The sequence below is a fragment of the Rhincodon typus genome, chromosome 4, assembly GCF_021869965.1.
Source record: "Rhincodon typus isolate 14 chromosome 4, sRhiTyp1.1, whole genome shotgun sequence".
Taxonomy (NCBI): domain Eukaryota; kingdom Metazoa; phylum Chordata; class Chondrichthyes; order Orectolobiformes; family Rhincodontidae; genus Rhincodon; species Rhincodon typus.
In genome coordinates this window covers 61,055,927-61,079,670 of record NC_063335.1, presented here as the reverse complement: position 1 = coordinate 61,079,670, position 23,744 = coordinate 61,055,927, and the positions used below count along the sequence as shown (strand labels likewise).

Below are 23,744 nucleotides of genomic sequence, written 5' to 3'. Positions count from 1 at the left end.
AAAAAGAACCCACACCCAGTGCTCTTGGCATGATACCAGCATCTTTAGCAGTGCCCATGATTGACCAAGAGGAGAAAGAAGCTGAAGGGAGCAATGTTGTTCACCTGTCTGTACAGGTCAAAACATCAATTCACAAGCTTATTAAACTTAAAATACAAAATGTTTTGAAATAGTGAATTACTGTTTTATGTAAGTGAAGTACTGAGCAGGCCCTGTTTTAAATAAAAAGCTTTCACACGTAGACATTAATATTATTGACAGAGTCTTAACTTGGTCTCCTGCAGTGTGCCATTTGTACCAAATAAAAATACACATAAGTTTCAATATGAGGTGAGGAGGTATTTTCTGGAAAGCAAATTCTCAATCATAATGAACACAAGGTCTGTTTAAACAAAATGATTTGTATGTTGAACCAGAACAGAATATCATGCACAGGATCAAAAATGAAGTTCCACAATAATTCAAAGAGGTCCAGACTTCAATACCGAACCCTTTGAAAAGGCATGAGGAAAGCTTTGCTTGCAATCAACATGCAACATAACTTGAATGCTACAATAGTCATGGGAGAAATTAGCTATTTTAAATTTGAAGTTTTACAAGTTTTACCCATGATTTAAATGGCACATGCAATTAATAGATCTATTGTGTACAGTTTTTTGAATATAGAATGCAACAATTTTGATGGAAATGTAAAACAATCAATCAATCTGTTTCTTCATCCTCTAATCCTGTAGCTTGAATGGTGTAGGTTTTTTCCAGCATTGGCAACTCTACAGGTAAAAATCAAACTGTTCTGCTCTTGGAGTTGTTGTTTAACCAAATCTTTTACGGTGCCAAAGAATTCTTTTTGACTGGTTTCCTGCCCAAAGATCTAATAGAAGATTTTTAAAAAACTGTGAAGGAATATCACACAGTTTTAGATTATATTGTAATGAACAAAACAAAAACACCAAAAAGTGTAACCAGAAAATAAGAACAGTTAGTGACTTAGTTCCATAAGATTATTCAGCCAATGAGATTATGGCTGCTTTGTAAATACTTTTGTTCCATATCTCTTATCTTGGAGTACAAAAAAAATTTAAGTTTGAGAATTTGACACATTTTTCTGTTTGTTAGCAGAAGAGTGTTCAAAACATCTGGCTCAGTGGTACCCATATATAGAAGTATTGTTCAATGTCACCCAAATTTTTAGGCTATGCCTCCAAGCCTGGACTCTTCATTCAGAAGTAGGGATTAGGTAGGGAAACTGTGCCCTCCATAATATTGGTAGGGTTTATATAATTTATGAACTATGAGAAACAGCAAATTTGGAATAGTGTGGACATTTCTGAATTGAATATGGTTTGATGCGTGTAAACAAAAAGTTAAAAAGGACAAAGAGAACTGAATGATTTTCACTTTACCAGGACTTTTAAGAGGTATATTTTGTCCTTTATTTTGAAGCCAGGTATTTAGTCAGAGGCTAAAACCTGTCTATTGACAGCCCATAAAGTAAACAACGCATGAGGCCTTGGTGTTTTTTTTAAAAAAAATACATTGGAACAATAGAAGCAGTCTGAATGGGTAGGGAAAGTTCCCACTGAGCCAGAGCCAGGATATTTGGTATTGGTTTTTCAGTAGCAGCAGTTGCCAGGTCTCGATGCTGGGTAGAAGCTGCAGTCCATCTTTTTCACATGCACAAGAGAAGATGCAACTTGTGCTTTTACAAACTCACTCTTAGCCAGGTTTATTCGCCAAACCCGCCTCCTGATGTCAATTGAACAATTTCTATAGATGCTCTAAATGTTCCTCCCATGTGTGACTAAAAATCACCAGATCAATGTACACCATGCAATTGCATAATCCCAAAGTGACGAAAGTGGTTAGTCTTTGAAATTGGCTGGCATTTTTCATACCAAATGGCATGACTTTAAACTGGTATGAAAGCTGAAATTTCCTTCGCTCTTTTCAGATAAAAAGTATCCTCTGAGTAAGTCCAACTTTGAAATACAAGTTGTTTGTCAAATGTTCTCAATGCAGTCTTCCAAATGTGGAATAGGATAGGAATTAGATTTCATAACTGCATTGACTTTGCAATGGTACCCAATGATTGTGTGGACTATCTGATTTTGGCATCATTACTATGGTGAGCTCCCTTCCTTGCAACCCACTTCAATTATATTGTCTTTGAGCATGCTTTCAATCTCTTTGCAAACCTGTGCCAACTTTAAGGGTTAAGTCTAAAAGGATTTTGCTTAATTGGAACAGCATTTCCTTCATGTGTAGTTAGATTAGTACTTCCCAGCTTATTTTCACATATCTTCCCATGTGATCATCACAATTCTTTCAGGTCATTTCAATTTTCCTCTGGAAGATAACAGTAATTTATCCTAATTTGAGAACTTCCTTGTCAGATAATTTAATTAGAGGAATGTCCAATTCAGAATCACCTGAACTTGGTTCTTCACTCTCCTTTTGCTTTTCTTTGCCTTTCTTCCCTATCAAATACCTTTTGAGCATATTCAGATGACACACGTTTCTTTCTATCTGGTGTTCTTACTAAATTGTTCACCTCACTCAATGTCCTTTTGATTTGATAAGGCCCATTAAATCTTGCCTTTAAAGGTTCAGCTATCACTGGAAGTAACACTAACACTCACCTCTAGCAAAATTATGAATTTTTGATTTCTGCTTCCTATTTCATCACCTACTGTGCTAACTTCAAATGCTGTACAGCAAACTCACCCACTCTACTGTATTTAATCTTTCCATGAAATTTGACACATATTTTTTAAAGTTGGATGCCATCATTCTAATGCTCCCTGTGATTCTGGATGGTATGCATTGGATTCGAGTTGTTTTATTCCTAGCTATCCATAATTTCCTTAAATAATTTTGATGTAAAATTTGACCCTTGATCTGATTGTATCTCTATGGGGAGTCTGTATCTGGTAAAAGAATTTGAGTAACTCTTCTACAATCCTTCTAGCCTTGATACTGTATGATTTAATGGCCTCTGGAAATCTAGCAGACACATTCATTATGGTCAACAAGCACTGATTCCCACTTTTTTTGTTTTAGGTAGTGGTCCTACGTAATCAATTAAGATTCTTGTAAAAGGTTCGTCAAAGGTGCAAATGGGTATTAAGGGCGCTGACTTTATCACTGTTTAAGGTTTTCCAATTACCTGACATGTATGACTTGTCTGGCAAAAGTCAATCACATCCTTGCACAGTCCAGGTCCAAAAACAGTTTTTGTATTTTGGCTTGAGTTTTCCTTACTTCCAAGTGACCTCCTATTTTAATTCATGTGCTACCTGCAACACCTCCTTTCTACTTGATGAACTTCTGCCCATTTCTCTTCTGCCTGAATATGTGATGAGCTCAGTTTCCTTATTGAGGCATCATTTGTAAGATCATATCCCAGAACGCTACTCTCAATCTTCTTTAGTTTTTCACCTGTTGTAATTCAGCTAACTTCTCTGAACTAAAAATATCAACTTTTTCCTCCACTTGTTCTTGTTTTTCTCCAAACATTTGATCAAACAGTTTCTGTTGAACTTCAACCTCCTTATTTTTATTCTTTGATTTATCCTCCTGCTTCAAACTGTGGCTTTGTGACCTTGTTACCACAGAGTCAGGAAAAATCTCAGGATATACTTCCTGTAACACCTCAGTTGCCTGACTTTCCACTAACTTTTCAACCAAAGTAGGCATTACTCCAACCTGTGATCCAACTATATCATTGCCAAGGATAAACTGTATATTTGGAACTGAGAATTTTTACTTTTCACCAGACTCTCCAACCTAACTTTATATAGAGAGTGAGAGAAAAGTAAAAGAGAGAGAAAAAAGACAAAGAGTGAGGGACAAAGAACCAAAAAGGACAGACGAAAGAAGAATGCCATACGGTGCTAACCTTTTCTGCCAATACTCCTTCTGAATTACATATCTTCTCATTTCTCAAAAATTAACTTGCTCCCATATCTCTTAATCTTAATTTCTTTACCTGGTCATCCTAGGCATAGATGAGTAAACCTTATACTCGCAAGTAAATTCTTTAGGGATCTGGCATTTTCTTCTCAACCCTGATCAAATTGTACATTCTTTAGCAGCTTAAGTTTCCACTGTCCTTTCATTTACCACTTCAAAACTCACTGGCTTATCCTGTTGTCCTACATCCGAACTGCTAGTGCTTTTTCTAAATCAACAACACTGCAACTTCAGAAGCAAAAACGAAGTTGGTGGAAAAGCTTAGTAGGTCTGGCAGCATCTGTGAAGGAGAAAACAGAGTTAACATTTCGGGGTCCGGTGACCCTTCCTCAGAACAGAGTACTCAGTTCTGAGGAAGGGTCACTGGACCCGAAACGTTAACTCTGTTTTCTCCTTCACGGATGCTGCCGGACCTGCTGAGCTTTTCCACCGACTTTGTTTTGGTCCTGATTTACAGCATCCGCAGTTCTTTTGGTTTTTAACACTGCAACTTCATGTCGCCTACTTTATTGCAGTAAAAACACCTGAGCTTTTTTACTTCTCTTTCCCCCTCATGGGTTTCCTTTTCACTCTGTGGTATATTATCTTTATTATCTTCAATGAGATTCCTTTTCCCTTACCAGCTGAGGATTTCTCTTTTCCCCAATTTCTATCCCACTAAAGAAATTAATGTTAGCTGCCATACTTTGATTTATGAACCAGTTCAACATCTGCCATTTCAGATGCTAATCTTGCAATCTTAACTCTCTACTCTTCCATGGGTCCTCACTACTTTGGGAAGTGAATTTTTAAATTCTAAAATAATCACCCATATTTGATCTATTTTCAATGCCCTTATCCATCTATCAAAATTACTAACAAGAAACTTTTTCTTTTCCTTTCAGACATCAAGGCCCACAAGATACAACAACTCAGAGATAGCCATGGCCCTCTGGAACTATCCCCTCCCCCAACCTCACCTACTGTCGGGTATTCACCGTCCCTCCTAACCTTCTGTTCTCTGATGCTGAACATTCTGTACTCAAGGTCTCAGCTTTATCCCTCTGCATCCCCTCCTTAACAAATTTTGGCCATGACATGATATCAACCTCTTCTTCCGTTGTCTTCGGCTCCATGCCCATTTCTTCAGGCAGAAGTCCTCTCCCCATTCTACAGACCCCCTTCCCCAGCTCCAACACCTCCTTCTACCTGGGCCTTCCTCTGGCCTTTTACCTGCTATTCATTGATAACTGTCAGTGTGGCATTGGTCTCCTCAATTTCTCGGTCCCCCTCACCCAATTCAACCTATCTTCCCTCCGAACTGACTGCACTTTGTACACTTAAATCCAGCCCTGACTTTGTTATTAAGCCTGCCAATAAGGGTGGTGCTGGTATGGTCTGGCGTAGTGACCTCTACATTTTAGAAGCTGAATACCAGCTCACAGTTACCTCCCCCTATCTCCCCTGGAGCATGACCCCACCCCACCATGGCACATCATGCCTTTGTATCAACTATGGTCACTGACTTCATTTCATCTGGTGATCTCCTCACCACAGCCTCCAAGCGGATAGCATCCCAGCCACGCACTGCTTGCCTCTAACTCCTTCTGAAAATCAACAAACAGGACTGCCCGGGTAGACCCATTGTCTCAGCCTGTTCCTGCCCCACAGAACTCATCTCTTCTTACCTGGACTCAGCCTTCTCTCCCCTGTCCAGTCCCTGCTCAAGTACATGCGTGATTCCTCTGATGCTTTACACCAGTTTTGGAATTTCCTGTTTGCAGACTCCAGCCACCTCCTCTTTATCATGGATGTGCAGTCTCTTTACACATCCATTCTCCACCTGGATGGTCTCAGGGCTTTCTGCTTCTGCCTGGAGCAAAGACCTGAAAAAACCCCACCCACGACCACCCTCCTCTGCTTGGCCAAACTAGTCTTCACCCTTAACTTCTCTTTTAACTCCTCATTTTCTTCAGGTCAGAGGGATGGCCATGTGTAGCCGCATGGGCCACAGTTACGCCTGTCTCTTTGTGGGGTACACAGAACACTCCTTGTTCCAGCTCCCACCACAACTCTTGTGCAATCAACAGCAAATATTCCCAATTGTGATCTAACACTGAAGGGAGTCATTGAAACAGCTCAAAGCTGTCAGTCTAGGATATGATGCTGAGGCTGGGGGCTCTTGTGTAGTGGTAGCATCCTTACCTGAGCCATGAGACCTGGCTACAAGTGCCATCTACTTCAAAAGGTGCGTAATAACAGGTTGATTAGAAAGTATCAACTGTGAAAAATAGCCTAGATATTGCTGAAATACTCAAGTTATCAAGAATCTGCCAGAAAGGAAGATATATCAAAAGATGGAAGCCTGCGATGCATTTATTACAGATTCTGTAAACTCATGGCACATTTCAATCAAAATTGGTCGACCAGATAGTCTGCAATGAGAATGTTTTCAATGGATCAGAAGGATGATACAAGATGGTGACAGTTGGTAGTGGAAGGTCAAAGGTTTTAGTAATTATGAAATGACAGTGAAACAAATTACTCCAGCAAGGAGGGAAAAATACAACACATTCATACTGCCAAATGATCTGAGAGAGGGTAATGGATCAGTGATTTTACATGAATCTATTAGTCAAAAAATCTCAAAGAAATTAACAAAATAAATGTGGGGAAACAACAGGTTTCATAGCAGCTGAGCAATCTTACCCTGTCCATTTTAAATAGCATCTTTACTTCATCCAAAAGTGAATTTTGCTCACATCACACCAGTTAATTACAGTATTTAGCCTAATGTTTGTCATAGTGGGAAATGCTAAAGTTCTGTAGTAAGGAGGTAATAGCAGAACATTGCCCAATTATATCATAACCTTTTCAGAATTAGCATGATTTTGTGAAATGAAAATCAATCTTAATAAACTTAATTTTTTTTGAGTTCAAGAAAGGGAAACTTTTGAAATGATGTATTTATATAACCAATTGATCAATTGTGTCAATGGGTTGAAGAGTGGCAGATGGACTTTAATTTGGATAAATGTGAGGTATTGCATTTTGGAAAATCAAACAAAGACTCTTAATTGTAAAAGTAGGGCCTTGGGTAGCATTATAGAGCAGAGAGACCTAGTGGTCTTTGAAATTTGCTCCACATATAGATAAGGTGGTTACAAAAGCGTTTAACATGCTTGCTGTCATTGCTCAGACCTTTGAATATAGGAGTTAGGATGTTATGTTGAGGATGTACAGGACGTTGGTGAGACCTCTTCAGGAGTACTTCATCTAGTTCTGGTTGCCCTGTTGTAGGAAGAATATTATTAAGCTGAAAAGGGTTCAGAGGAGACACTAGGATGTTGCAGGGAATGGAGGGTTTGAGTTAGAGATGCCGAATAAGCTGGGACTTTTTTCACTGGAACGAGGAGGTTGAGGTACGACCTCCTGCATTTCTGAAATAATGAGGGGTTTAAATAAGGTGAATGGCAGGTGCCTTTTCCCTACGGTGGGTGATTTCAAGATGAGGGGACACATTAAGATTTTAAAAAAAGACAAGGCAATTTTTTTTTGAGTTGTTCATATGTGGAATGAAATTCCAGAGGAAGTGGTGGATGTGGGCACAGTTATAAATGTTTAAAACACATGAATGAGAGATTTCATGGGATATGGGCCAAGTGCAGGCAGGTGGACTAGTTTAGTTTGGGGTTATGGTTGACATGGACTGGTTGGACCAAAGGGTCCGTTTCCATGCTGTATGACGGACTCTATAAATACAGAAACAGGCCATTTAGTCCAACTCAACCAAACATCCCAATCTGACCAAGTCCCATTTGCCAACATTTGGCCCATATTCCTCTGAACCCTTCTTATTCATATACCCATCTAGACACCTTTTAAATGTTGTAATTGTACCACCTCCCTCACTCCCACCATGACCTCTGGCAGTTTGTTCCATACAAAACCATCAACTACATGAAAAAGAAATTACCCCTTTTTAAAAAAATCTTTCCCCTTAAACCTATGCCCTCTAGTTTTGGACTCCATGCCTCATGATTTCATAAACCTATAAAAAGGTATATAATGTCAGAAGCTGAGGGGTGACGTGCCATTTCAAGTTTAAATTTGCAATGCAGTAACTTTTGCAATTATGAGTAAATCTATTAATCCAGTTACATTGCTATTAAACTAGGAGAAACGGTCACTAACAAAACCTCACTGATTACATCAAGCATTACATTCAGAATGGTTACAGTACTGAAGGAAGCCATTCACCTATCAGTGTCAGCTCTGCTACTGCCTCATCTAGTTCAATTCCCAGCCTTCAATTTGACAGTCATTTATTGCCCACTGATGTTCAGCGGCATTCCATACATCTATAAAAACATAATGCAACACTTCGCATACCACCACCTAGCACCTCAAAAGAGCAAACACATGGGAACACCATCAGCTCCAAGCCAAACAAGAACTTGGAACCATCATTTTTCCATTGTCAGGATTCTGACACTCCCTCCTAATTAAAATGAGTGTACCTACATAATTCCGAGGTGGCATGGTGGCTCAGTGGTTAGCACTGCTGCCTCACAACACCAGGGACCTAGGGGTTTGATTCCACCCTTGGGCAACTGTCTGTGTGGAATTTGCACATTCTCTCCGTGTCTGCGTGGGTTTCCTCCCACAATCCAAAGATGTGTGGGCGAAGTGGATTGGCCATGCTAAATTGCCCGTAGTGTTCAGGGATGTGTAGATTAGGGGGATAGGTCTGGGTGGGATGCTCGGTGTGGACTTGTTGGGCCAAAGGGCCTGTTTACATGCTGTAGGGATTCTATGATGTGTTACTTGCAACAGTTCAAGACAGCAGATCACCAAGGGGATTTAGGGATGGGTAAAAACAAAAAAAGTGCTGGCCCAATGATACCCACACACAAATAAAAACCCAATCATTTGGATTCTTCAAAAGGTTTCTATAAAATTTGAAATCAATAGTCATGTTTTGGTAACCATCTTAATTTGAACTTCAATATTTTTGTAATGTTAGATTACAAAAAGCACTATAGGATTTAAAATGTATTTTATTTTACATTTTCCATAGACATTCAAGCATCAGCAATTGTAACCTCTACTTCAACACCAGGCTCAATACTGATGGAGGTAATCTGTTTCACGATTTCAGACGGACTGTGTAGATCAATCAGACGTTTGTGGATCCTCATTTGGAAGCGATCCCAGGTTTTAGAACCTTCACCACAAGGAGTTTTTCTTGTTGTGATACGCAGAGTCTGAAATAAAGTATAAACAGATTATGCAAAAGATTTATCCATGTTTATGCAGTTTATTTTTTCCACCCCCTGATGAAAGAACACAACTCTTGGGGCAGAAAGAAAATATGCTGCAAATACACTCAATGATCAAATAATGAAATTCAGATTCCCTCAGTCAGGTACTTCAACCCACAGAAAAATCTGACTTCACTACTCACTAAAGAATGTTTGAATGAAAAACTTATGACCACTGTCCAGAGAATTTTACCAATATTACTGGTAGTTGTATGTAGTTTACAGTAGACTTAAATTAAACCAATTCACTCATCTCAAAGTTATTGGTAAAAGTACATTGAAAGTTGATCTCTTTTGACATGCTCAATCACAGCAGACTCTCAACTAAGTAAATGCTAAACCAACTGAGGGACAGACAACAAGGACTAAAGGAGGTTCTACACTAGAGATAGTAAGGACTGCAGATGCTGGAGTCAGAGATAACATGGCGTGGAGCTGGAGGAACACAGCAGGCCAGGCAGCATCAGAGGAGCAGGAAAGTTAACATTTCGGATCCGACCCAAAACGTCAACTTTCTTGCTCCTCTGATGCTGCCTGACCTGCTGTGTTCCTTCAGCTCTACACTTATCTCTACACTGTAGCATCCATTTGGAGTCTGTCAATCTTAGAGATCTTGCCTACCTTTTCTGGCTAGTATGAAAAGGATTTAATTCTGTTAAAAATAGCTGTCACCAACTGCTTATACAGACCACTGCACTGAGGTAACAGTGTTACAATTAACAACTGGCTACTAATATCAGGGGTTCATGGCACTGTAGTAGCATTTCAGTCTTTGGGCAAAAAGATCTGGGTCCATGTCCCACCTGTTCCAAGAGATAGCTCACAACATGTCCAAACAGGTTGATTTTAGAAGAGAAGAGTTTAATATCTCCCAACAAGACTTGAGACAACTTTTCGTTGCAGCTACCTTTCTCAAATTTATCTAACTATCAAATAAAAAGATCAATTTCAGTCCAGTAGCAAAGTAGAGATACAATGTCAAAATAAAACATGGATCACCAGACAAATAGTATGCTCAGTCCCAACATCTACAGTGATCAGTCTTTGTCTCACCTGGTTAGATGTTTAGTGTAGTACAGTTTGATGTTTCTCTGAATGTAGTTATAGATCTGTACCTGTACCTGTTAGTTTATGCTTTGGAAACGCTCGTCAGTTTTCTGCTACGAGAATGTGTGGGTGCAGGTATCAATCTATGCTTTGCTTCTGCGATATAAGTTGTCAGTAACTAAAGTTTTGATATCAGGTATCTGAACACATGGAAAAAATACAGTTTAAACTTGAAACAAAAACACAGCATTTACAAAGTTAAATCACCAGGTGGCTTTGCTCCTTACACAAGGATTCTTAAAATACTAAAATAGTCTGATATCACTGATGTCTTAAGGTTTACAGTTTGCCACAGTACATTCTCTACAAATCAGACAGACAGACGTTCACTGAAGCTATTGTCCTGGCTACCTAGCTTTTAAATCAAATATTTAACTGATGACAGACCACTAACCTTCTCCATGACTTTTCAAGACTATCGGGTGGCTTTCAGACCCTCCACCTTAATCTCAGATAAAGGCATGACAAACTTAAGACTGGCCAGGATTTCCCCCCAACCACCCACCCGAGAGGGTAGTGAATCTGTAGAATTCTTAACCAAAGGGTTATTGAGGCTGGGTCGTAGGAGATCGAGAAGTATGGGAATGAAGGCGACACACATACACGACAGTCCAAGAGCAAAAGCAAGAAGCCAACTTCTTTGCCAAGTCTTGATATTTTGACTACCATCTTTCAAAAGACAGCCTAAAGTTCATCATAAACCAACTAGTTATGATTGTAAAATCAGCATCAGTCTGCCCAATCCATCATTGCCAAGAATAATAAAGCAACACTGCCCCTCTCCCAAACTTGATTAGAGTGCAGGACAGACATGTCCCTGTGAAAATGAGGGATAGAAAAGGGCAAAATTAGGGAACCATGGACGACAGGTGAAATTGAGAGACTAGCAAAGAGGAAAAAGGAAGCATACATAAAAGGTCTAGGCAACTGAAAACAGACGAAGCTTTGGAAGAATAATCGGGAAAGTAGGACCAATCTGAAACGAGGAATTAAGAGGGCTAAAAAGGGGTCATGAAATATCTTCAGCAAACAGGGTCAAGGAAAATCCCAAAGCCTTTTATTCATACATACGGAGCAAGAGGGTAACTAGAGAAAGGGTTGGCCCACACAAGGACAAAAGGAGGGAAGGTATGCGAGGAGTCAGAAAATGAGTGAGATTCTTAATGAGTACTGTGCGTCGGTATTCACCGAGGAGAGGGACATGATGGATGTTGAGGTTAGGAATAGATGTTTGATTACTCTAGGTCAAGTCAGCACAAGGATAGGGAAAGTCTTGGGTATTCTAAAAGGCATTAGGGTGGACAAATCCCCAGGTCTGGATGGGATCTATCCCAGGTTACTGAGGGAAGCCAGAGAGGAAATAGCTGGGGCCTTAACAGATATCTTTGCAGGATCCTTGAGCACGGGTGAGGTCCCAGAGAACTGGCAAATTGCTAATGCTGTCTCCTCATTTAAGGAGGGTAGCAAGGATAATCCAGGTAATTAAAGACCGGTGAGCCTGATGTCAGTGGTGGGGAAGCTGCTGGAGAAGAGACTAAGGGATAGGATCTATTTACATTTGGAGGAAAATGGGCTTATTAGTGATAAGCAGCATGGCTTTGTGCAGGGAAGGTCATGTCTTACCAACTTGATGGAATTCTTTGAGCAAATGACAAAGTTGATAGATGAGGGAAGGGCTGTAGATGTCACATACATGGACTTCAGTAAGGCGTTTGATAAGGTTCCCCATGGTAGGCTGATGGAGAAAGTGAAGTCGCGTGGGGTCCAGGGTGTTCTAGCCAGATAGATAGAGAACTGGATGGGCAACAGGAGACAGTTGTAGTGGAAGGGAGTTTCTCAAAATGGAGAACTGTGACCAGTGGTGTTCTACAGGGATCCGTGTTGGGACCACTGTTGTTTGTGATATACATAAATGATCTGGAAGAAGGTATAGACGGTCTGATCAGCAAGTTTGCAGATGACACTAAGATTGGTGGAGTAGCAGATAGTGAAGGGGACTGTTGGAGAATGCAGCAGAATATACATAGATTGGAGAGTTGGGCGGAGAAATGGCAGATGGAGTTCAATCCAGGCAAATGCGAGGTGATGCATTTTAGAAGATCCAATTCAAGAGCGAACTATACGGTAAATGGAAAAGCCCTAGGGAAAATTGGTGCACAGAGAGATATGGGTGTTCAGGTCCATTGTACCCTGAAGGTGGCAACACAGGTCAATAGAGTGGTCAAGAAGGCATACAGCATGCTTTCATTCATCGGACGGGCTATTGAGCACAAGAGTTGGCAGGTCATGTTGCAGTTGTATAGGACTTTGGTTCGAACACATTTGGAATACTGCGTACAGTTCTGGTCACCACATTACCAAAAGGATGTAGATGCTTTGGAGAGGGTGCAGAGGAGGTTCACCAGGATGTTGCCTGGTATGGAGGGTGCTAGCTATGAAGAGAGGTTGAGTAGATTAGGATTATTTACATTAGAAAGATGGAGGTTGAGGGGGGACCTGATTGAGGTCTACAACATCATGAGAGGTATAGACAGGGTGGATAAAAAGAAGCTTTCCACACACCCTCCCCACAAGAGTGGGGGACTCAATTACTAGGGGTCACGATTTCAAGGTGAGAGGGGAAAAGTTTAAAGGGAGATATGCGTGGAAAGTTCTTTACACAGAGGGTGGTGGGTGCCTGGAATGTGTTGCCAGCAGAGGTGGTAGAGGCAGGCACAATAGCATTTAAGATGTATCTAGACAGATACATGAATGGGCAGGGAGCAGAGGGATACAGATCCTTGGAAAGTAGGCAACAGGTTTAGATAGAGGGTCTGGATCGGCGCAGGCTTGGAGGGCCAAAGGGCCTGCTCCTGTGCTGTAATTTTCTTTGTTCTTTGTTCGTTCACATTTCTATTGTATCTCTAATGAAGAATATACACGTTCTTATGGTACAAAATTTGCAAAAATTAAAGCTTTCCTTAGCTTGATATCCCCAGTTCTGGACTCTAAGTGGAGGAACAGCTTTGACCCTGCTAGACCCAAGTATTATGTTTAAACAAGATTATGTAGTAACATATAGGGCAATTCTACTACTCAGTCTATACACAAGACATCCCTCACTCGGGGATCAAATTAGCAAATCCAAGGCAAACTACATTTCCTTGCCCGAGGATGGAATTCATACTGGTACATCACTACAGGCATGTTATCAACAGTGCAAAACTTGAGAAGGACTTGCTACATACTTCTATACAAGCTCATTCTGAAATGTGGAATATCCCTTAACCTGCCAACCACTGTGGCCACAGATTTCCATACTTACATCATTTTCATTGCAATTTTTTTTGATGAGACATACGCATTAGCAAAGCTACCTCATGTCCATTCCTAACTGCCCTTGGCTAGGCCATTTCAGAGGGTAGTCAACCCCATTACTATGGACCTGGAGTAATGTACACCAGACCAGGCAAGGACAGCAGATTTCCTTCATTAAAGTAAACCAGAGGATTTTAACAATAATCAGTAACAGTAACGCTGATCAAAAAAACTAAGACCAACCTTGTTTTCTGTATTTGTTTTCCTTGGAAATAATTCCACTGACTACCAAAGCAGGACATGAACCCGAGATTGTTTAGTTCTTTGCAGAACACCTACGCTTGGTTTGCACTAAACAACTGCACCTCCCAGTCGCGAACCATTTCAACTCCCCCTGCCATTCCTCAGACAACATGTCCATCCTGGGCCTCATGCAGTGCCACAACAATGCCACCCAAAGGCTGCAGGAACAGCAACTTATATTCCGCTTGGGAACCCTGCAGCCCAAATGGTATCAATGTGGATGTCACAGGCTTCAAAATCTCCCCTCTCCATACCGCATCCAAAAACCAGCCCAGCTCCTCCCTGCCTCCCTAACCTGTCCTTCTTCCCACCTCAAGCCCTGGCCCCCCATCTCCTACCTACTAACCTCATCCCACCCCCTTGACCTGTCCGTCCTCGATGGAGTGACCTATCTTCTCCCTAACTCCCCACCATCCCTGCCTCTTTGACCTGTCTGTCTCCTCTCCACCTATCTTCTCCTCTATCCATCTTCTATCCGCCTCCCCCTCTCTCCCTATTTATTTCAGAACACCCTTCCCCTCCCCCATTTCTGAAGAAGGGTCTAGGCCCAAAACGTCAGCGTTCCTGCTCCTCCGATGCTGCTTGGCCTGCTGTGTTCATCCAGCTCTACACCTTGTTATCTCAGATTCTCCAGCATCTGCAGTTCCTACTATCTCTAGGACATGAACCCATTGCCCAGAGCTGGGTCCCTGGATTACTGGCAGCATAGTAGTGGTATGACGATCTCCTGTGAATTGCAGTTCTTCAAATGTAGCCTCTTCACACCCTTAAAAGTCAATTTGAATTCAATTCCTTAGATTTACCGAAGTTCAGCTACCAGCCTATCTCAGAATAGCCCTATCGCCAATCCATTAACGTTCTTGCCATACTAGTTTCAAATTAAAACTCACTGTCCTTCACTGTTAATATTTGCTTTCAGTTTTCTCCCTTAAATTGTCAAGTACATTTAAAAACAAAAGACTAAATTGCAAAATCCAACCTATGCACAGTGCAGATATTTAGTACACCTAGCTAACAGTTTAGAATCGCTACAGTGCGGAAACAGGCCCTTCGGCCCTACAAGTCCACACTGACCCATCCCCTATAACCCACCTAAGCTCCACATCCCTGAACACTATGGGCAATTTAGCATGGCCAATCCACCTAACCTGCACATCTTTGGACTGTGGGATGAAACTGGAGCACCTGGAGGAAACCCACACAGACACGGGGAGAACGTGCAAACTCCACACAGACAGTCGCTTGGTGGTGGAATTGAACCTGGGTCCTGAGCGCTGTGAGGCAACAGTGCTAACGAGAGTATGAAACAACTTGGTGTATATAGTCTTTCAACTGAACACATTGCTATAATGCAGACAAACGCGCATAAGTGCAATCCTGCATACAGCAATAAAGGTACATGACTAGATAATTTATATGCCAGTCTTGCTGGAAGTGTTTTCAAATCATTAGGACACTCGTGCCTTAATAATTCCACAAGATATTATTCATGCAAAACCAGAAAAGGTCCTATGTTTCAGCTAACAGTTTAGGTTGGTGGCAAAACAACACTGATGGGTCATCTTATACTATTGTCTTTTTCCAGAGACTTGAGCATAATTTTTTTTTAAACCACCGAGGCAAGATTAAAAAGAAAAACTGATCTACTGCTAAGCAGTCACCACAAACTCCAATGTGAATGAATCCTTCCCTATCTCTCCCCCTACAAAAAAAAAACACACTTCAGCTTGTTTTTGTCTATAACTTTTGGTATTAGTGCAGTGTTACTATATAGAAATGTTATATAAAACTTCTGACTTAGTTTTCTCCCCACCTCCCACCCTCTGCAGAGGGCCTTACCTTCGTAGGCATGCGAACAGGTCCCTTGACCTTCAAGTTCTTCTCTTTAGCACCACGAATTAGATCAGCACAAACTGGAGAGAAGTAAAAAATTTCAGTCAAGAACACATACAGCGCTAACTGCCATCTGCAAAAAAACTGGCTCAGAATAGCGTACAGAGCAATCATATTGATTCATTTACAAAAAGTATCTTCCTTGCCAGCAAAATTCAATTCAGTCAGAACAATTATGGGCTGTGCTTGGCAACTTTCTTCTGATGTTACAGAAGATGGTTAGTTGTTCGGCAGTTTCATTTCTCATAAAAAAGCTCGTGCTTTTAACACCAATGATAACATCCCCAATGCTAGTTTATCACTTCATCCAGTCACACGAGGGTGAACCGTTTGTAATACAAATTTAAAACTGGGGTCAGTAGGCCAACAGGTTCCAGTTATTGCTCACTTGTTCAACTAAAAATGGAGAAGAAAAAAAAGTTACTCTACACTCAAAACTCCAAATACACATTCTAGACTGTTTAAATACAAGTTGAATTACAGTTTCCACGGCAAAGCACGGGACACTGAACACTGGTTGTGCTGATGCTGTAAACAAGAATTTGCCATAAGAAAGCGTCATCAGATGTTTACTGACTCCTATACTTTGTAGATTGTCACTTTGCTGCGGAGGATAGGCTTGAATGATCCAATGATCCAGAGAGCGAAGCCGTCGGGAGTGCTCAACCCCTGGCGGGGTCACTCATGACAGTCAGGTAGCACAAAGTACAATCCAAAACAAGTCTTCAACAGCAATACTGCTGTGATATCAACGGCTGTGATAGTGGATGAAGGCTGCAGCAGATACGGAGATACCCAGTCACCAAGGTTTCCTTGACACTGAAACTAGACCTACTTTTTCCAAGAACTGTGCATCTGGCATGCAACAACATTCCCACATTTAAAGACGTCCCACAAAGGCATCTACTAGAAGATGGAACTTCCTAAGCGGACAACATTCTTGTTAGCAAGTGATTGTAAATGACTGCTGGCTTACCCATTTCCATAGTAAACCAAGTTCAAATAGGAGGCTAATTAATGAACCCAGCAGTAAAATTACCTTTCTCAAGTGATTTCACATTCCGGCTGGTCAAAGTAATTCTAATGCGGTGAATTGCAACCTCCTGTTCCACAGGTGCTTTGCCGGGATCTTTAAATGCCTGTCCAAATGAAAAAGTGTAAACTAAGCAGAGTTCTCAAATGTTACACGTTTCTGCCAAAGTCAAAAAAGCCTGTTTAGACGATATCGGCTTATGGTACAACCAGATTAAAAGATTAAAATCCAAAAGGCTTAAGTCATTTATGCTTGAACAACTTTAAATTGCTTGCTGGCCATGGGTGAAGTGCTGGAGGACAGCTAATGTGATTCCACTTTTCAAGTAGGGTGGTAAAGATGAACCAGGAAATTACAGACCGGTGAGTCTCATGGTAGTGGTAGGGAAAGTATTGGAAAAAAAACTGAAAGAACGAATTAATACCCACTTTGAAGGACATAGGTTAATCAGGGATAGTTAGCATGGCTTTGTCAGAGGGTGGTCATGCCTAACAAATTTGTCAGATTTTTTTTGAAAGTGATTAAGCCTGTGGATGAGGTAAGTTTAGTTGATGTAGTTTTGAGGGAAGCTTGTCGAGATAGATCAGAGCCGGCCAAATAATAGGTAATAAAGGATAGTGGTAGAAGGGTGTTCGAGTGACTGGAAGCCAGTGTCCAGCAGTGTCCAACAAGGATCAGTGCTGGGATATGTCATTTATTATATAAATGATATAGATGAAAATGAGAGAAGAATGTTAAGCAAATTTGCAGATGACACCAAGATTGCTGGAGTGGTTAATAGTGAAGGTGATGGTTGTAGGTTACAGAATGATATAGATGGGTTAGTCAGATGGGCAGACAAGCAATAGGCAATATGTTACTCTGATAAGCGCAAGGTGATGGATTTTGGAAGAAGAAACAAGATGAGTATTTAATGAATGGCAGGATGCTAGGTAGCTTACAGTAATAGAAGACTCTTGGGGTACTTATTCATAGATCACTGAAGAAGTCAGCAGAGCACATGAATACAAGTTTAAAGTGGCATATGGGATACTTGCTTTAATCAGTTGTGGCATCCAGTACAAGAGCAAGGAGGTAATGTTAGAATTGCATAGAGCATTGATTAGGCCACAGCTGGAGTACTGTGTGCAGTTCTGAGCACCACAGAAAGGATATGACAGTACTAGAAGGAGATACAGAGGATGTTCACCAGGATGTTGCCTGGGATGGAGAAATTGAGCTAAAAGGAGAGTAGATAGGCTTGGAATGTTTTCTTTAGAGCAGAGAAGGCAGGTGGGGGGTAGGATGGGCATGATTGAGTTGCGTAAGATCATGAGGGATATGGACAGGACGAATAGAAAGCAGCTGATATCCTTGGTTCCAGGGGTCAATCACAAGAGGGCACATTCTTAAAGGTAAGGGGTAAGAAATTCAGAGGGGATTTGGGGGAAAAATACTTTTACCACTCAGTGGATGGTCGGAATCTGGAATGCACTGTCTGGGAAAGCAGTGAAGGCCAGAAATCCTACAACCTTTAAAAATGGTTTGAATGAACACTTCAAATATCATAACATTCGAGAATATGGGACAGGTGCAGGAAATTGGAAATTTAGTGGCAGTAATATCGGACTGACGCGATGGGCCGAAGGGCCTTTTCTGCACTGTTTGAGTCTCCAAACAGTTCGCCTGTAATTTTGCCACCTGCAAATTTGAGTAATGCACTGAGGAATCCTAAATATACTTCTTACTTTTGGTAAAAAGTGCACACAATAAATACTTAGTCAAACAACTTAAATCTAAAATTTTAATCAACATCTTGCAGTAACAGACGGTTATCTAAAAGCAAAGTAATATTTCGGAAATATAGGCCTCGAACTGTTTAAAATTGCAACTTCAGTTAAAACGTGCCTCCCACGAAACAGACAAGATGCTTTCCAAAAAAAACACTTTAAAATAAAACATCCAATAAATTGCAAATGCTGAATCAGCATGGCAGAAACGCATTGTTTGAAACAAGTCGCAAGGTAAGGAGTTTGAGGACCCAGATAGGAGCCCAACTCGGTACGATAAAGGCGACTGCCTCGAGAAGCAGACTGCCTCTCCGTAGTGCCACACGGAACTGAAAATTTGTTCAGTTTTGTTTTAAAACACGCGGGTCGAGGCCCTTCGTATCCGCGCTGCTCATTTTTTAATCCCATTCCCAACACTTAACCCCTTGTCTACATTACACAACGCCGTTACTTAATTTCGGTACATTTCGTTCGATCAACGCTTCTTTCGCCGTCCCCTGAAAATAAACGCTAGTTCGCATCCAATCAGACAGTAAAGCTAGAGAGCCCTGTCACCTACAGAGCGCAGGCGCAACACATGGAATAACCAATACCGCGGGGAAGGCCCCAGGCCTATTGCCCGCGCGCACAGTTCGCCTCCTGCCCGCGGCCCACTCCACAGAACCCTTCACACTCACCATGGTAAACTCCTGACCAACTTATCCGTCGACTTAGAATTTTGGAAGTGAACGAACAGCGGTGAGTCAGGAGCACATGGACGAAGACTACCACCGACTCCGACTGCTTTCACAGCTGAAGAGGAAGCATCGTAACGTCAGCAACGTTTAAATACTGACGCCACGCCCCTAACCCGCCAGTGGGACGGCTTCCAGATGATGGGCTGAGGGTTTTCGGATTGGGAGGCGGAGTCGCCGCTGACAGAGTGTAAAACCCGGGACTCGGAACCGGAACGGATCGCATAGCGCATGCGGTCCGGCGCTGAGACGTCCCCGTTCCCGGCCCGCGTACTAGCGTTTAGCCTGATGCGCCCTCTGACAGTCGGAGGTCCAATGGTCACGGCATTATCCTCCCCGAGGCCAAGACGCGAGAGTTGAGGAGGTCGTTGATTCCAGTTCACTTTAATGAGTACTGAAGTTTTCTGAGAGAGAACTACATTTTACAGAACAAAGTACTTTTGCAAACATGACTATGAAATAGTAATAAAATAAGTTATTGAAATTGCATATGTGTGCTTTTGCTGGATACGCACTGGACCCCAGACAATTGGTATTACAGTCCTATAAAGTTTAGAGCAAAGCTCCGGCTCTGCAGCCACCAACGCCTCGCCAAGAGTCTAGGCTCTGGGCAGCGCACTGTTAGGAGTCCCGGTCCAGTCGAGACTCAAAGATGAGGAAAGGATGAAAAAGTACATAGAGAAAATGATTCAGAGATAGTGGGAACTGCCGATGCTAAAGAATCTACGATACCAAGGTATAGAGCTGGATGAACACAGCAGGCCAAGCAGCATCAGAGGATTTCCATCTCCATTTCTGAAGAACGGTCCAGACCCGAAACATCAGCTTTCCGGCTCCTCTGATGCTGCTTGGCCTGCTATGTTCATCCAGCTCTACACCTTGTTATCTCTTTGTCACAGAGAAAATGATGTCGCCTGCCTGGACTGAGCCCGAACATTATGTATTATACCGGCGCCATCTTGGCGAGATAAGTAACAGATAGTATTGAAAACCAGATGAAACTTATTGAGGTTCCCTCGCACCTGAGAATAGTAGAGCACAGGAATAGACCCTGCGGCCCAGCCTGTGCAGCTACATGATGCTTTCTAAACTGGAACAAACTTTTGCCTTTGAACAGTCCATATCTCTCTACTCCCTGCCTATTCGTCTAGCTGTGGAGGTGCCTCAAAAATATGGCTATTGTATCTGCTTTTACTACCTCCTTCCAGGCACTTACCACAGGGTGGGGGAGGGGACTTCTCCTTCCAAAATAAAAAAGGGTGAAGGCTTAAAGTCCTAGGTCTCCTCCTAATTAACATCTTTACACTGAAGAAAGAAAAAGACTTTGCTTGTACATTCTATAAACTTCTATCAGGTTGCCCTCAGCTTCCACTGTATGTGAAAACAAACCACCGTTGCCCACCGGTCCTCAAAAGCTAATACCCTTCAATACAAGCAACATTCTGGTAAACCTTTTCTGTACCCTCTCAAAAACTTCCACATCCTTCTGTTAGTGTTGCAACATTCCAAAATGGAGTTTAACACCTCACATTTGTTTAAATAAAAATTCACATTGGTATCAGTAGCATAATGGGAGTGGCTATATATTCCAGTAAACAAGACCATCACTTCGAACTAGCTCAGTTTTGCTTCTCAAATAGCATTCTGATCCTTTCTCCTCTTCACCCTTGGGCCAGATTACATGAAGGTGCTGGGTATGTGGTTCAGAGGGGGCCAGGATGTGCACCAAAACTTGAGACATGTAAATCACCAAGGTGAGACAAAAACTGGGCAGATCGGAACAGTGCTCCCTATCCATTGTAGGTTAAAAACTTAGCCATCACTTGTGATGTACTGTCCATGTTGTATGTTGCATATGTCTGGTACATGCCCTGAGCCTACACCCCATATCATCCAAGCCTTCTTCCACTTAGTATGCAACTCCATAAAAGTGAACACCACCAGTGCGCAAAGTGTCACTACATACTGGAGGTTCTATCCATCCCCACTGTTACAATAGATAGATCTGACCCGGTTGTCATTTGAATGCTCCAAATAGTTGGACCAATCTGTATGACCTGTCCCTCATGTTTTCTTTGTGCAATTCTTTCCATTTGACCATAAGTCAATCAGGCCATGGTCAGCACAAAATCCTTGAGGCTCTACAGGAAAGAGGAGAGGGTTAATTCAGTCGAGCAGTTATCTGAACAAACTGTCAACAGTCACATGGTAGAATACCTCGTCACCAGACCTTTCCAACAAGCAAGACGTGACTTGGCTGGTAGTGAGAAAGGCACTACTCATCAGATGCTTCACATACACCTGGATTATTTCTGCTATTGCACACTGCCCTTGAAACGGAAAATAGATTGTCACATCTCCTGGTGGAACATCTCTGTGGGAAGGAAGTCTGGAGTGATATAGAGTAGACTTTTTTTTTTTTTTTTAAAAAGTTTGTACTGAGCACCTCCATCACAAATGCCTCTGCACACTATGGGTTGCTCCCTAGGATGCACATCAAGGCAAACATTAAGTTACACCTAGACGACCATCAACTCTACAGTGGAAGACCAAAGACAGTCTTTTAAAGAATGAACCTTAACTGTGGTACAAACTGGCACATTCCAAGATCCAGTACTACATACTACCACTAAAAAAAGGGAGGGGGCACAGGGAACTACCATCTGAGGTCTTTCTGCCAAAAATACAATGAGGGTTAGTTCAGTGGTCAGACAGTCTTATTGCCTCAAAATGAATGTAAAGTGTCCCGCATGAGTAGAAAATGTGTTTGCAACAGCAGGGAAACACTGAAGAATGTCAAATTGTGTTTGTTTCTCTTTCTACTCCCCCTCCACCTCCTCACCCCCACCCTGCAAAGGTAGTGCAGAATCTCAAAAATAGGTTTTTGAGAAGATTTGTAGATCAGGTTGTAGACAAGATTGTAGACTTGTCAAACACATGGGATGGATGAATTGGAGACATTTTGTCACCCTGCTAGGTAACATCAGTACATCTCCAGTGAAGCTTCTACTACCTTTTGTAGGCACAAAGATTTTTTTATTGAATGAAGTACATTTTTGCAATAAAAAGTTCTAGGATTCTTAAAACATGCTTCATATTCTATAATTGTAGAAGCTGTAAAATCCAAAACCCTATGATCTTAGCAATGAGATGAAAAGTAGTAATTAAAATGAACACGTGTCACAGTTGTTAGTGCTGAAGGCGGCCATTTGGTCTACCATCTGCTCTCCAAAATCATCACTTGATGCATTTCTGTGCCTTCTCCCTTTAAACCTTGGCTCCTTTTCAAATAATTACTTGAAGTCAAAAGGGATTTCATTGAGACTGCCTCCACTATTTCACTCTCAGCCCTATTTACTTAGTCAGATGATGTACATCATGAAGGAGACCCTTTGGTCCAACTCATCCATGCTGACCAAATATCCTAAATTAATTTAGTCCCATTTGCCAGCATTTGGCCCCTATCCCTCTAAACTCTTCCTATTCATTTAAAAGGACTTCTAGATGGGTAAATGTATTTGAACCAGCCTCCACCACTTCCTCTGGCAGCTCATTCCATACACACACCATCCTCTACATGGAAAAAGTTGCCCCTTTGGTCCCTTTTAAAAATCTTTCCCCTCTCGTTTTGAGCTTCCCTACCCTTGGAAAAAGGGCCTTGGCTAATTGCCCTATCCACAGCCCTCCGTGATTTTACAAAGTTCTATAAGGTCACCCCTCAGCCTCCAACACTCCATGGAAAAATAGCCCCAGCCTGTTCAGCTTCTCCTAATAGCTCAAACCCTCCAATCCTGGCAACATTCTTGTAAATCTTTACTGAACCCTTTCAAGTTTCACAGCATCCTTCTTATGGCAGAGACCAGAATTGCATGCAGTGTTCCAAAAGTTGCCCAATGTCCTGTACAGCCACAACATGACCCCTCCGCCACCCCAACCACCCCCCAATTCCTATACTCACTACATTGACCAATAAAAGGAAAGTGTACCAAACACCTCTCCCTCAAAAAAGGAACAATACTAGAGAAGATGGTTTGTTTAGTGAATAGATTCTTAATGGCCTTGCTGTTTTCAAATTAGTTGTATTTCTTAGTGTTTCAACAGTGACCAAATTGCTTTGGCTTTGAAGTGTATAAGATACCCTGGGACCATGAAGGACATTATGATCAGGCATGCCGACCTCTATCTTTTAAATCAAAACACCAATCTCAAAAATGTCACCATTCACAGTGCCATTTTTAAGTACAAGTACCTTGGTAGGAGATTAACTTATTTAGTTTTCTACTTAAACATTCAACATTAAAGTTCTTGTCTGTATAAAGTAGTAAATAAAAGT

The 23,744-nt window shown here is 41.6% G+C and overlaps 1 protein-coding gene and 1 non-coding gene across 2 annotated transcripts; both read right to left on the bottom strand.

The window, feature by feature from the left end:
• Positions 1-8,993: 8,993 nt before the first annotated feature.
• rps20 (ribosomal protein S20) lies at positions 8,994-19,579 on the bottom strand. The gene is made up of 4 exons (XM_020523347.2): positions 19,355-19,579; positions 16,915-17,014; positions 15,822-15,895; positions 8,994-9,218 (listed from the first exon to the last, which is right to left on the bottom strand). Exons 1-4 carry the CDS (start codon positions 19,355-19,357, stop codon positions 9,036-9,038), a joined length of 360 nt encoding a protein of 119 aa, XP_020378936.1. The 5' UTR covers positions 19,358-19,579; the 3' UTR covers positions 8,994-9,035.
• On the bottom strand, positions 15,958-16,023 carry LOC125483052. Its single transcript, XR_007262046.1, has one exon. It is a non-coding gene; the product is annotated as a small nucleolar RNA U54 (small nucleolar RNA).
• Positions 19,580-23,744: the final 4,165 nt, after the last annotated feature.